The sequence below is a fragment of the Eptesicus fuscus genome, chromosome 14 (assembly GCF_027574615.1).
Source record: "Eptesicus fuscus isolate TK198812 chromosome 14, DD_ASM_mEF_20220401, whole genome shotgun sequence".
Taxonomy (NCBI): domain Eukaryota; kingdom Metazoa; phylum Chordata; class Mammalia; order Chiroptera; family Vespertilionidae; genus Eptesicus; species Eptesicus fuscus.
The window spans coordinates 25,182,234-25,197,061 of record NC_072486.1 but is presented as its reverse complement, the minus strand read 5'-3'; the positions used below and the strand labels follow the sequence as shown (position 1 = coordinate 25,197,061).

Sequence of the window (14,828 nt, the reverse complement as noted above, 5' to 3'; positions counted from 1 at the left end):
TAATAATAGCATTTCAAGGCAATGCTATTAAACATGAGAAGATTGGGTTTTGGTAACATGAATAATAACAGTTATTTCCAGATGTTTAAACAGTGAAGTCTCCAGGATAGATGATAATCTCAACTAAGTTTCTCAGAGAAGAAGCCAGTAAAAGGAAAAAAGGAAACAGTACTAGAGATGAACAGGCTCCTTAGAAAAGGGCCCTCTAAAGCTGGATGGTCTTCTGATCCAAACAAGGATGGACCGTAGGTGTGTTACGTGCTTATTGTATGTCTGCATGTGTATATCTGTGTCTAGGCCTCTATATCATCAGTTATACTACCAGCTGGGTTATTGAAAGAAAATACTGAGAATCAACTCTTTTAGGCATGTGTAAGTCTCTTCTACCCTTTAACTTTAAGAAGAACGTGCTACTCATGTTCTTTAACAAATCTTAACTGTCTTGCTGTAAAATCAACAGTTTGGGCAAGAATAATTTCTACGAGAGCGAGAATTTAATATTCACAAGTGGTCGGTGAAAACCCAGCTACTCCACACTGCCTTTTTTTCTGCATTAATAAGGAAAAATGATACAACCACGCTATATTGCATCCTTGGATAGGCGGATTTTCGGGAGAAAGTAGTTTGAATCAGCTAGTGCAAACAGTGAGAGGAAGAAAGAAGCTACATAAATAGCAAAGAGGCAATTTTAGCTCCAAATCCATGTGCAGACATGCATATAATAAAAATGTTGGCATAAAAGAGTTACAGCAAGTTAAGATACAAAACTCTAAGGCTAATGTCCTTTCTATTCTTCTTGAGCTCTCAATGTCATGTATATATATATTTTCAACTCACTCCCCCCTTAGATACTTTTTGAATTAAAAATAAGACGTTTCTCACACATACACTACCAACACATGCACACATACAATGGGCCATCTAAACTCTCCTGTACTGCTTTAATAGTATTACAATTGTGTCCACTTCTAAGCAACGCCAAAGTCATTTAATTCAAGGAAAGAAACCACTTATCGTTAGTACCTTAACTAATGTTGCCTTAAGTTTAGGTTATGGACCTGTTACTGTCTTCTCACTAATGTTGTTCACTTTGATGTCACTGCATGCATTTTTGTGCATTTTACATTCACTATCAGTACACTTGGGGAGTTGGAAATAATAGTCCTCGTCCAAGCTGCTTCCCTACAGATACATGCTTTGAAGATCCTATGCAGATTGTTCATATTGTATGTTATTAAATTTGATTTGGTCTTTTTACTCTTGGCCTGTACAGGCATTCAGTGGGACCCAAGAGTACAGACAGCTGACTGGATAAAGACGACACGGGGTGGGGGGGAACTCCCATTGTTTAGATTTCTGTCAGAGGGTATAAGAATACTTAATTTCTTTTTATCTCTAGGGCTTTCATTATCATTTAAATTTCATTTTACATTAATTGATCAGGGATTAGTAAAGCCCATTATGCAGAAATTAGAATAAGACAAGCCAGATGGAATGAATAATTCATGAAGTCCAATTACGTTTTATTTCTGGTGTACTTTCAAACTTGCCTCTGACTTCTGTGCTATTTTGATGTGACAATATTCACTGGAAATCAAGAGTGCCATTTTAATTTATTGTATCCCTCTGGAGAGTGCAAGCATTTGTATGCAGTGGGGGGGGGGGGGGGGGGGGGTGTACAAATGCATTTCCCCAAGAAAACACCAATTTCAGGGTTCTTGGAAATAAATACTGGGGGGGTTTAGAAAATGTGGTTCATCTTTGAAGATTCAGGGTAGTAAATTGAGCCACGCCAGTTCACCTGGCTTGGGTGCACGGCCTGACCCTAGGTAGGGAGACTAAGGTCTGAGAACCGCGAGATTTTTCACTTCCCAGAAGAACTACAAATCACCTTTAAAATGTGTGTTCCCGTTCCGTTCCCCCGCGACCCCCGCCGCAAAGGAACCATCCAACTATGGATTTGGTCCTCAGTTGGGACTGGAGGCAGACTTGCAACTACACACAATGACCACGTGGTGGCAGGCGTTGCCTTCGGTGTACAGGGTTCGGGGCCACCGGGACCGCCGGGGATTTGCCGAGCATCCCCAGCGGGTAGGATCCCGGCAGGAGGACCACGACTGGGTTCGGGCTCCGAGCGGCTGGCAAAACGTAGCCCGGCCAGGCCGGCGGAATCCCGAGCTAAGGGGCAGTCCCGTGTCCACCTGCCTGGAATGTCTCTGCCGATGGAGCCTGAAACCGCCCTCCGCCCCCCTCCCCACCCCCTCCACCCCGGCCCCTTAAGAGCAACCCCCCCCTCCACCCCAGCATTTATTTATGCCACTGGACAGTTCCAGTCACATTAAAGCCGCGGTCCACCTTCTCGAGGACTTTCATCTCGGGAAGTTTTATGACACTTGGTGAATGTGCAAAGTTTTTAATTAGGCTCGCTAGACAGCCCGAGGCAGCAGCAGCGCCACAAAGTCTTCACGGTCCCTCTGCTTTACAGCACAACAAGCCGCTCTACTCCTTTGAAGACAATGCCGACTATGTGTACGACGTCATGTGGTCCCCCGTGCATCCCGCGCTCTTCGCCTGCGTGGACGGGATGGGGCGCCTGGACCTCTGGAACCTCAACAACGACACCGAGGTGAGCAGCGGCGCAGGCGCCGGGCCGGGAGGGTGGGGAGGGGGGCACAGTCAGCCTCTCTCCATCTCTCCCCCCCCCCCCCCCTCCCCCCTCCCCCAGCTCTCTGCATAAAAAACCGGCCTTTTTTGGACAGACCCTCCTATTGCAGCTGGGCTGCCGGCCCCCGGTTCTGGACAGCTCTGAAGGGAATTGGCAGATGCATTGCCAAAAATCATTTAATCTCACTTCATCCCTAAACCGTGGCAGATGCTGCACAATTGACGACCCCCCCCTTTTTTTTTTTTTTTTTTTTGCAAAGAGCAAAATGATACTTGCTCACGCTTTGCCCCTAAGGGAAGGAACACACAGGCATCTTTCAGAGCGGGGCTGAAATAACTAACTCTATTGGCAAATATTTGGAAAAGTAAGATTTGTGGACGCTATTTGTTTGTTTGTTTGTTTATTGGACACTGACTTTAGATTGGGCTTTTAAAACGGCGATTCGATAGTGTTCACTATTTGCCCAATTCCTATTTGGAATCCACAAGAGATGATTTTGTTGGCTGTTTGTGCTCAGATCCAGATCCAGCCTCCATTTAATTTTTACAAGGTAAACAGTCCTTGTCTAAGATGTTCACCTCACAGGCAGACTTTCCACAATAGTTTCTAACTCTGAACGTGTGTGCGAAACCCAGTGTGTTTTAGAAATTGCAGTTTTAACACGTCGCATTTAGAATACTTCACAAGTGAAAAATAGCCATTTTCAGAAAACACAATTGACACTAAGGAAACATTCTTTTTAAAAGTTAAACTACGTATATATGTTTTTCAAATTATGCTATGTGACTTTTTCCCCCCTTTTTTCTACTCAGAATTATTGAGGTGCTCATTTGGTTATGTGGGTTTTTTTAAAAAATATATGAATATTAAATGTCTTTCAGTTTAATAAAATAAAGTGGTCTCCATCATTTCCCGGTCTCTGATTCAGGGAAGCTCTCCACAAATAAGAATGGACAGGTAAGAGGAACAAGTGTTGCAAACTATATGTCAAGTGGAGAACTAGAGAGAGCTCTTTTGAAGTGTTTTGAGCAGGAAACAGCTCAGCCTTTTTAATTAGGAAGCCTACAGCTGGAGGATATGAGGAGGAGTAGACTCCCCTGCGTTTTTTGTGGGAGGGGGCAGGGAGATATCCTTCAGGTGTTATTATTGAGCCATTGTATCTTGCAAGATTATATACCAACCTATAACCAATGCCCAATTGTTACCTTTTTAAAATATTTCCATTGAAGTGTATTTTTCCTTTTGGCCATAAGAACTATGCATGTGACAAGCATAGGGGTTATGGCATAAAGCATCTTTGAAAATACTCTAAAGGCCTGAGTACATACAATGCCCATCGTTTGGGATTTGGAAATGTTATAACATTTCTGCTTTTAATAGAAAGATGTTATTACTCCACATGTTAACAGTTTCCCAAAGTTTTTCATCTCACGTTGCCTCTGTCTGCTAAAATAAACTCATTCACTTAAAGCAACCAAAAAACACAGGTTTTCCAGATTGACTGAGGAGACCCCCAGTATCAGAAACCAGACTTAGTAGAGGTGACATTTAGGTAAAACCCAACTACAATTCAATGGGAGTGAGTGTTCTCTAAACTCCTTAATAATTCTTATTTGACTGATTTATTTTTAATCAGATTTTTTAGGTAAAATGAAATGAATGTCTCAACATTGCCAGAAGTCATTTCCCCCCCTTCTTTTTCTCTAGGTATCAAAAGACAACCACATAAAAGTGTTATAGCTAAATATTTCAAAAAATCATTACTGGGCATGCGAACCATTTAGTTTTGTGGTAACCGTAATTCTGCTTTCACAGTAATAGTCGATATATAGAGTCTGATTCAAATCCAGTAATGAACTAAACGCTTTTTTGAAAACCCTCAAATTGGTTTTGCCTTCTATCAAGTTGAACGAGATTTTTCAAATATTTGTGAGATTAGGAATTAGATTTGTTTTTTTTTAAAAAGAACCTGAAATCCCAGTGTTTTGCTGTTATTCAAAGTCCTGTGCTTTTAAACCAAGTTGTCCCAACTGCTCCTATGCAAGGATAGTTTATATTCACTTACCTCTGCACAGTGTAGTAATTGATGCTGTATAGGTCCTGTCTTTGCAAATAGTTTCGTTTTGTGGTAACCGTAATTATTGAGCCTCAAAAAATGTGAAAGTATTTATGAAACTGAAATACAAGAGTAAGAAAGACAGAGGCAATATAAGAATTATTTTCATTATAGGTTCACCAACTTTTGAAAGGCCATTACCGGTCAGGCTAATAAAATATATTTAGTCATTTCCTTCATGCATTCGATAATTTATCAGCATGTATTATAGGGTGTGATAGCCATTTTTTACCACTTATAGTATCTATGAAAAGAAGGTATGTTAAATGGTTAGAATATTAACTGATTCACTTTGCTATATTACTTAATTCCACATAAATATAAAATTAGTTAAAATGTATTAGGCATAATTTAAAATGTATCAAAAATCAGTTTTTTCAGAGTGGTTCATTTTTTATCAAACTCATATTAAGATTAAACATTTTTATTCCATTTTTGAAAATGTTGATTTTTTTAAAAATCTGATATTGAATATAATTAGGTAAAGTATCATTCTGTTTGATTTCTCTCCATTATGGAGTTAAGAATTAATTCTGAAAACTCTAGCTGGATCTCTGATTTGTCTTCTGAGTAGCACACTAATAATAAAATGTATTGACAGAATTACAGCCCATCTAAATTCACATTGTTTTGGCCTTTGAAAGGTTTGGTTACAAATTCAGGCTCCTGCTTGCACAGCAGGTACCTTTATTGTAGAAATTGTGTATTTTAAGGAGAAAAAAAAATGAGCTGGGGACTGTTGTTTACATTTTTGCTCATAATTGACATGCAGTGATTTAAACGGGTGAAAGAATTTTTATTGATTTCAAGATTAAGTTTAAACATAGATTCTTACATATGATGGAGTTTTTATCGCTCTTTTAAAGATAGGTATTGGGTCAATAATCACATATAAACAGATGGTTCCAATTCCTGGAATCAGAGAGCCAGGAGCACCAAGGCACACTGCACGTCGTGTTTCCCGACCCGACGTGTGTATTAGACGCAGGTCTGAGGCCGTGGTGAGATGAGCTCGGTGGCCCTCTTTTTCACTATAGTTTTTTTAATTTTTGTCTTAGCATTTACCTTTTTGATTCTTTAATGGCCCGTTGTCATTTCTTTCTTTTTTTTTTTAATATTTCTTTATTGATTTCAGAGAGGAAGGGAGGAGAGAGAGAGAGAAATAACAGTGATGAGAGAGAATCATTGATCAGCTGCCTCCTGCACGCCCCCCACTGGGGATGGAGCCCGCAACCCAGGCATGTGCCCTTGGCCGGAATCGAACCCGGGACTCCTCAGTCCGCAGGCTGACGCTCTATCCACTGAACCAAGCCGGCCAGGGCCCGTTGTCATTTCTTATTCAACATTCTTGTAGAAGGTTCTCTTGGCATCTGCTCTGTATGTGAATAAACCTTCAACCTTCAAGACAGGAGTTTACACAACTGATGATGGACAAGGGGCAGGCCCGTGGAAATTATTTTTTCAAATGCTAAGGTTCCTGTAACAAGTACTTCAGTTACATCGGCACGCTCGGTCCCCTTTAATAGTTGTTGTTGTTTCAATTATCAACGTGGTGGGAGCTCAGGTGTGCATTAGAGGAGCTATAAGACCTTTTCTACCAGTAGGTGCTGCCCCCCATTCTATCAGGTTGTCACCCTGGGCCCATGTCCAAAGGTATGAGCACTTCCTACATCCCGGGGCTGCCAGGAGGAGGGAAAACAGAGAGGCGGGGGGGGGGGGGGGGGGGGGGGGGGGGGGGGGAGGGGCGGGGGGGGGGAGATAAATTAAAAAAGAGAATTTGAGGTTTTGAAGTTTTTCACCTGCTTACTTTTTCTTCTTCTGATCACCCCCTCTCTGATGAGGTTTTGCGGGATCAGTACATAATTTTCCCCTAGAGACTCATAGTACTATGACTTCTGTTCCACCAAACAACACCCTCCCTCATGCCTTTTAGAGTATCCTTAATCCTGGTAAATCCTGAAATCGCTCTCCATTCACCCATAAATCAGGACCTGGTGGTAAAGTAGCACATGGAGCTGTTGTGTTGCTTTGGACGTTGGATGTACCCCCTGCATAATCTGAAGACATATTTATGTCACTCACTGCCCATTGATTGTGGGAAAAGACTCTCCCTCTTTTCGTTTTTCATTAAAGCATCTCCCCTGTACCCCTTGGTACAGTGGAGCATCTGATGTAAGAACAATGAACCCTTTTACTTCTGCGGGGACGTATATTACTTCATGCCCAGGAAGGCAGTGGTGACTCATCCAGTTAAACGTATATTTAAATTCATACTCAGAGATTCTTTCCTAACCTCTTTGGCAGGTTCCAACAGCGAGTGTGGCCATTGAGGGGGCGTCTGCCCTAAACCGTGTTCGTTGGGCTCAAGCTGGCAAAGAGGTTGCCGTCGGGGATTCCGAAGGCCGTATTTGGATCTACGATGTTGGAGAGGTACAGACACATATTTATTATTTTTTTACTTCTATATCTCGTTTAAAGACCTAGTGAAATTATTAACAACACCTTGTGGACCACAGGAGCCCTCTTGAGTGCGTTTGCCAATTTCCATCGACTTCAGTGGGAGTTGGGCGAGACTTCCTTGGAGCCTAATTTGGACTCCTCTCCCCGCACGCAGGACACATAGGGAATGACCCAGGTTCCCTGCAGAGCACCGCAGGATTCCCAGCTGCCCTGGGGCCCAGCATGCACTTCCCACCAACTTCATGACAATGCAAGTTTGCCATATTCATCATGCAGCTGTTGAATCTGGACTTTGTTGTTTATTTCAAAAAGTCAAGTTTTAGTTGATGTGTTTCGTTAAAACGAAAACCATTAATCTTTAATTAAAAGGCTGAGGTGAATCAGAACTGTGTACCGTTTTTATGGTATTCAAAGTTATTATATGAAAGATAGACCTCTCTGGCATCTCTATTTTTTTTAATATACTTTTATTGATTTCAGAGAGGAAGGGAGAGGGAGAGAGAGAGATGGAAGCATCAATGATGAGAGAAAATCACAGATCGGCTGCCTCCTGCATTTCCCCCCTCCCCACACACTGGGGATCGAGCCCGCAACCCGGGCATGTGCCCTTGACTGGAATCGAACCCGGGACCCTTCAGTCCACAGGATGACACTCTTTCCACTGAGCCAAACCAGCCTAAGGGTCTGGTATGTCTTGTTACGTGTTACAGGGTGGGGCAAAAGTAGGTTTAAAATTGTGAGTACGCAAAACATGGAATTTATTCTTGTATTATTATTATTAATTGTTGTATTATTTTCCATAGGAACAACTGTAAACCTACTTTTGCCATCCCTGTATGTTAAGTATTATTGAAGATCATGGTACATAAAAAAAACTACATTTTTTATTTCCATAAAATCTCCTTGGAGCATTAGACTATATTTAATATCACATTATCAATCAGTTGTACTGAAGTATATCTGTTTATTTTTATTCTAGAAGAAAGTGTTGACAAAAAACCTTCATTTCTGATGAGGTTAAAGAATGTTTTCGTTAAAGACAGAAAATATTGAACTTTTAAGCAAAACAAAATAAGAGTGTTGCATGATGCTATTTTGGCATACTATGAATCTAACATTTGCATCCCAGCGGGGGGGGGGATACACCACATCTGTATGCATACACGTGTTAACCTGGGAAGTGCCCGGTGATGCCTGGTAGATGATGGCTTAGCTGATCACACTGAGAAGGGTTCTGCATGGCTTCATCAATCAGCATCCTGTCACTTGGGCAATCCTACATGGTTCTGCGGTGCAACTGTTGATGATGTATCACACACTGCTATATGGTTGAGTTGGTTGTGTTGAAACAAACTAAATGGGGTTGTTTTGGGGAATTTTTAAAAATTCACCCAAAGATAGACATGGGATGACTTTAGAAATAGGAGTTTTCTATTTGGGAGGTACAACTACATAAAAGAACTGGAAGGATCTCTCGGTTTTACTGCATGTTTTCTGTTTCATTAGACAACCCCCTAATTGCTCCTGATGCCACAAGCTGAGTCATTCCAGCAGCACTAAAGACTCTTAATATATATCCCCCGTGTCGGAGATGCACGTGGTCTGGTGAGCACTGACACAGTTTGGAGTCTTTGGGAGAGCGAATACCCTCTGAATTGAAAATATTGCCGATAGCTTTCCAGCAATATTTTCTTCAACGGGTATTCTTTACATTCAGTGCATCTTTTGATTGGTCATCATTACAATAAATTAAGCAACAACAAAACCAAGAACTCTTCATTGGTTCCTTACTAAAAAATGTAAAAGCTAGCATAGAAGGAAAATATAAAGAAACAAGCAAGGTTTCTTTTTTTCTCTCCATTTCTCTTTCTTTCTTTCCTTTATTTATAACAAATGTAATTGTGGGAGAGAAAGATGATGTGGAGACATGCTCAGAGATGCAGTGGAAGGAAATAGGTGAAATTAAAAAAAAAACAAAACACTTTTCTCCACCTCCCTTGCTTATACATAATGTCCCTTAATTCTTGTAAGTTTATATGCAACATTATTTTATCCAAGAGGGCTGGAAAGCAGACTAGTTTAACAACCTACTTTATTCAGAGACAGGCCTTTTTAAAAGTCTGTATGTTGACCACAAATATTATAAATATACATATATTTGTGGTTTTATATTATATGTAATATATACACACACACACTCTCTCTCTCTCTCTCTCTCTCTCTCTCTCTCTCTCTATGCAATAAGAAAACACAAAACATATACAGAATTTTCTGTGATGAAAGTGATTTTATACTTTGTGGACAGAATTACTTGAATATGCCTCATTTGGGGCATATAAATGATTTTGCGAAAGTTGCTTTGGCTGATATGTGGCTGCTCAAACTTCTTGCTAGGTTTCTACCATCATTTCTAAATTGTTAAGTGTTGTTATACTTGTATTTCTACCATCGTACCGGCAGATCAGGCTGGTTTTCATTTTTGTATTATTGCCCTTACTTTTCTAAGTGATATTACAGACTGTAGAAATGTCTGCAATGATAGGCCAGTCTCGCCTATTGTCTGGAGTCTAGACAGGCTATAGAAAAATCTCTGTGACATATAATAGGCCAAACAATTTGTAAGGTTGTTTATCCCGACAAATTCACTACCAGAGGCGGTGGGGGGAAGGGCGGGGGAGAGGATATACTACTTTATTGAGAGTAGGTAATTTTATAATCTTCTAGCCCTTCTCTGAATGACCAAAACTCAGGGTAGGCTTACACGTTTGCACGGTCTTCTCTGTATTGTGTGATCTTATACAAAACCATCTACAGCTCAGAAAAACTCAGACTTAACAAGATAATTTTGTCTTAACCATAGTGTTTTTCTTCAGTATTTTTGTAAGGTATTTACAAATTTACCTCATGTTTACTTCCGGGGAGAAAAGGGCAGGAGTCTTTTTTCTCTTTGTTCATCTCTATACCCTGTTCTAAATCTCTGAAGACCAACTCTGTAGAGGCTCCAGGTACTGAAAGGAAAGATGGCTTGTCTACAGCTGAGCTCAGCTAAAGCCCACTTCTGAGAGGTGGTAGATCCCTTCATGGGCAGATGCCGAGATTGCTGTAATTACTGCTGTCTCCACCCCCAGCCTAGAACTGACAGAGCATAACTTGCTTGGGAGGAAAGGGCACCCTCTCCACAGCCCCTGCCCAACTTTCCAAGTTACCTGAACTTAGAATTTGAGGTCAAATGTAAGGCTGGTGCAAGGCTGACCAGAGGGAGGGGGTTTGAGCAGGACGTGATTTAAAAATATAGAGAGAGAGGAAGAGAAAAAATATGGCATTGAGGATCAAATTGCTAGTAGACTGTGCTACCATTATCTGTATTCAAAATTGGCCCGCTGGTCCCCATTAAAAATGAACCCCTCACTAGGGTCATGCTGGCCTTTGGATGGAAAACCTTGTTCTGCGGAACCCTCTGGGAAAGAAGATGAAAGGCTTTTAAATGAGCCTTAGAATACAATCTGTATAAAACACTAAATGGTAGTTTTTAGAGTACACTTTGTTGATCCATTTTCCTTGGACCTCAAACATTGAAGAGGTGTCTGTGGGAAGACATGGCACATTCATTCTCCCACGGCTGATTCCCCTGGGAACTCTGTTAGGCCGAGGAGAAAGCAGCGGGCAACAGGCTATCTGTTGCCAAGGTCATGTTCCAAGAGGGAGGCTGGCTTCCTGGTGTGCAGCCTGTGCAGTCGTGTGGGCCCGGTGCTCAGAGGAGCCCTGAGCTTGGTCTGGTCCTCTGCCGTCATTGTCTTGCAATTGTTGGGAAGATTTTTAACGAGGCACCCCGCATGTGCATTTTGCACTGGGCCCTGCAGATTATGCAACCAGTCCTGTCCACGGGAGCATTGCTTTTAATACCTATCCCTCATGATGCAAATCAGAAATGACAAATTCTGGCCTTGACCTAGACCATTACGAAGAAGGAGAAATCTTTAGAAATGTGGTTAACTGTAGTACATGCCATATGTTTTTCTTATTATTACCTATTTCTTAAGACTGTTTAAAAATGTTGAATGAAAATAGCAATGACTTTACATTATAAACATCATGAGGCCAATAAAAATAGAGCTGAAACCATACTGGATATACTGATTCTCCCCACAACCCTGTTCTGATCACATTGTCATTTTAACTGAAAGTTTAATAGAGTTTGGGGGAAGGTCTCTGTGCTGCCCACTGCAGTTGGAGTAGAGAGGGACAACCTTTCTCCATCCACTCCATTGTCAAGAACTCCCTGACAAGAGACTTCTGTGACTACCAATAGAGACAGCGCCATTCAAGTCCAGGTAGACATGCCTAGGGGTCAGCTAGAAGGCATGCTCGAAAGGGACTCTGGTGTCAACCAGTCCTTCACAGACTCCAACCAGTCTGCCTCACCTCCTTGTCCCAGCATAGTGTCCCCATGATCATGCCTCCTCTAGTACATACAGTTATCCTTCGGGGCTTTTAAGATGATGGCAGAAAACAGTGGCTGGAATCCACATTTACTGGTACAATTTATCATGAACTTCTGAAGGGGTAAACAGAGGATTGCGTATGAGCTCACTGAAACCGCCGGATTGAGTTTGTCCGTCTCTTCCTCCCGGCCATTTTTTTTTTTTCCTTTTTCTTACATTGGAATGGCAAAGGCACGAGTAATATCTCCGGGCCTGTGACTCGGGAGGCAAAATATAAATCAGCAGTGTTTTCAGGTAGGCCACATGATGCTTTGTTTATATAGCACGCATTTTCGGTTGTTTGATTTCAGCGTTGTATCTGGAAAATATACTGTACACACTTATTTTCACAGATAGGGGTCTATTTTCTTTGCTGAGCAGGTGCTTAATTCCATTAGCATAAATGGAAGTTATGTGAAATCAATGAACGACAGCGACGACCCCTTGTATGATTTGGCTATAATTTTATTCTATTTGTGCATCTTAACAGTTACTTCCATGGACAGTGGTTGCATGCACCATTTAAATTTTGTAAGATTTAAAAAAACAAAAACAAAAAAACCCTGAGCCTAGCTCTTGAATAAGTTTTGAGGCTTTTTCTCTCCAGACTATGGGATTGCAGCCTGTTTGTTTTGGAGCTGTATGCTTCCATTCAATTAATTGAAACGCGGGTAAGATAGCAAGTCATAAATTAACTGCAAATATGACCTGAAAATGTTGAGTGCATTTTGCTTCAGAATCCACTCGTAGAGAGCTGTTAATCATGGTTGAATTTTTTTTAATGATGTGTGAACACATATTCTAAAGAATTAAACATAAAAATTACTCACTGCCATGGCTCCTTGACTGAATAGCAAGCTTTTCCACATCTGTGGAGCTGATTTTCACAGCACATGGGCCAGCGAGGATGGAATTATTCACGTGTGCTGGTGATTGATAGTCGGCCCATCTACCTGTCGTCCTCGCAGATGTGTTTTAGAGAAAGCCCGTTGCCACCGCGAATGCTTGGGTGTTGTCACGCAGCCGCCGCTGTCATGCATATCCCCTCACTGGCGTTTGCTGCTTATCTGAATTAGTTAGAGAGCTGTTTGCAGCTCCAGTTTTTAAAAGACGCAGTTTATCGTCCACCTCCTTTTATTTCGTTTTCCGTTAACCTCTTCCAGGGAAGATGTTGTGTTCAGTTGTGGAAAACACACCGAAGTTTCCAATCCCTTGGTTATATTTCTGCCGCAGTCAAGTGATAAAATTCCAAACACGGGTTCAGCTGAAGGAAGAATTTGGAAAATAAAATGGCAACTTGAAATCTGTAGTTTGGGAGGTGAACAGATCTTATGGCCCTGGCTTTATTTGTTTGGTTTTCCCACTCACTCATTACCTGAGAAAACGTGCGTTCGCCTTTACATCTTAACCCTGAACTTTGGCAACATTTCAGACACCTTGTTTGATAGGACTATTTGGGGGGGCTGGTCATTTCATTACTCATTTCAGTAAATACAATACATTTGACACTTGTTAGTACGTTAAAAGGTCCTTGAAAAATTCTTAAGCAGGTAAAATGCAGGTGAATAGGAGAGATCAAATATAACTGCTGGAAACGTAAAGCATGGCTTCAGTGTTCATTTAAATATATTTTAAAGCTGAAATGAATACTTAGAATGAAGAATTTATTAGGAATCCCACCAGGAAAAATGACCTAGGTAATATAGTTTGGAATGGCGGTCAAGGTGTCAATGTACCAGGACCATTAGAAAGTGCCTCCCAGGTTTCATAGCCAGCTAGAATAACAATAAAAGATTCGGTGAGCCCTGCCTCTGGCACTTTAAAAAGCGCTTTGCTCTGGTCCCATCTGAGAAACTGGAAGTGCTGGGAGTTAAATAGGATTTGAGTGACACAAAACAAATACAATATGTTTATGATTTTAAGTGGATTACACTTAAGCAGTAATTGTTTGCTTTATGGAACTACCTGGAGTAGGACAGGGCCTTCATCAATTTTCCACAAGAAGTTGGTGCCCTGAATATAAACAACCCCCTCCGGGGGGAAGGGGGAATAGGGAACACAAAATATGAAGTTCAACTGAGATTTCGTGGTTAATTCAAGTAAGAGTTCCTTAATGAAAAAGAACGACATTCATATGCAATCAGTCAGTTTGATTATTGTGCTTTATGAAGGCCATTATCCCCTGCTGCTGACGAACCCGATAGCCTGCCTACGCTCTGGCAGCCTCCGGAAGCAGGGAGTGGGGCTGGGCTCAGCTTTCCTAAGTCCAGTTAGAATCACCCCAAACACTTGTGTTTTTCATTAAGGGAGTGTGGCCATGAATTGCAAGATGCTTGAAGGTCTTTGCAATACCAGCTTATTCTTCAATGAAGAAATATTTTTTCTTTAGCTGATGAGAAACACTGCTTTTGATGTTCCCTCCATGCTAAAGAAGGCTTTGGCATAAAATATTCCATCATACCAGATACCGAGATGAAAACCGAAAATGCACATACTTAGCTCTGCTAATATCTAGATATGTGGTGACCGAGAAACTAAGCATTGCAATTCTCAACTGCACTTTTCAGGTTTTGCCTGAATTTTTATTGTCGTAGCCACAACACGGTGCAGTTAAGTCAAAAAGCACAACGACATATTTGTATGGGCAGATTTGGGGTGCTAATAAGTATAATTACATAAAATAAGCTTCTTTGAAATAATATATTAATTCATTTCCTTGCCATAATAAATTATACATATTTGAAATAAAATAATTTAGTTAAACTGTATGATTGTCATTTTAGTATTAACTTGATTTCTTCTAGGAAAAGTGCTTAATTTAAAAAGAAAAGAAAAAAAGCACTATTCCAATTGATGTTATAATTATTCATCTTATAGTGAATGTAGTAGCAATGGCTTTCATTTTGATCATTATATATGTAAAAGACCATGATTAAACTAATTATTATATAAATAGTGTGCTTATTCAGGTAGCATTAGTTTATGAAAATAGATTTAGTAGATTAATATCTTTTCAAGGCACTTTTTTTTTCTTAATTGATAAGAAAATACTTATGACTTTTATGTATTACAGAGTAGTTGATTCAATGAAAAGAAAATCCTAATA

The 14,828-nt window shown here is 40.7% G+C and overlaps 1 protein-coding gene across 4 annotated transcripts in view; it reads left to right on the top strand.

Moving 5' to 3' along the window:
- DYNC1I1 (dynein cytoplasmic 1 intermediate chain 1) overlaps positions 1 to 14,828 on the top strand; it is a 246,102-nt gene that overhangs the window by 221,456 nt on the left and 9,818 nt on the right. For all 4 annotated transcript variants that reach the window (XM_028156766.2, XM_028156777.2, XM_028156775.2 and 1 more), the window contains 2 exons: positions 2,486 to 2,626; positions 7,086 to 7,211. In XM_028156766.2, coding sequence (XP_028012567.1) covers positions 2,486 to 2,626; positions 7,086 to 7,211 — 267 coding nt within the window. The remainder of the gene's footprint in view (positions 1 to 2,485; positions 2,627 to 7,085; positions 7,212 to 14,828) is intronic.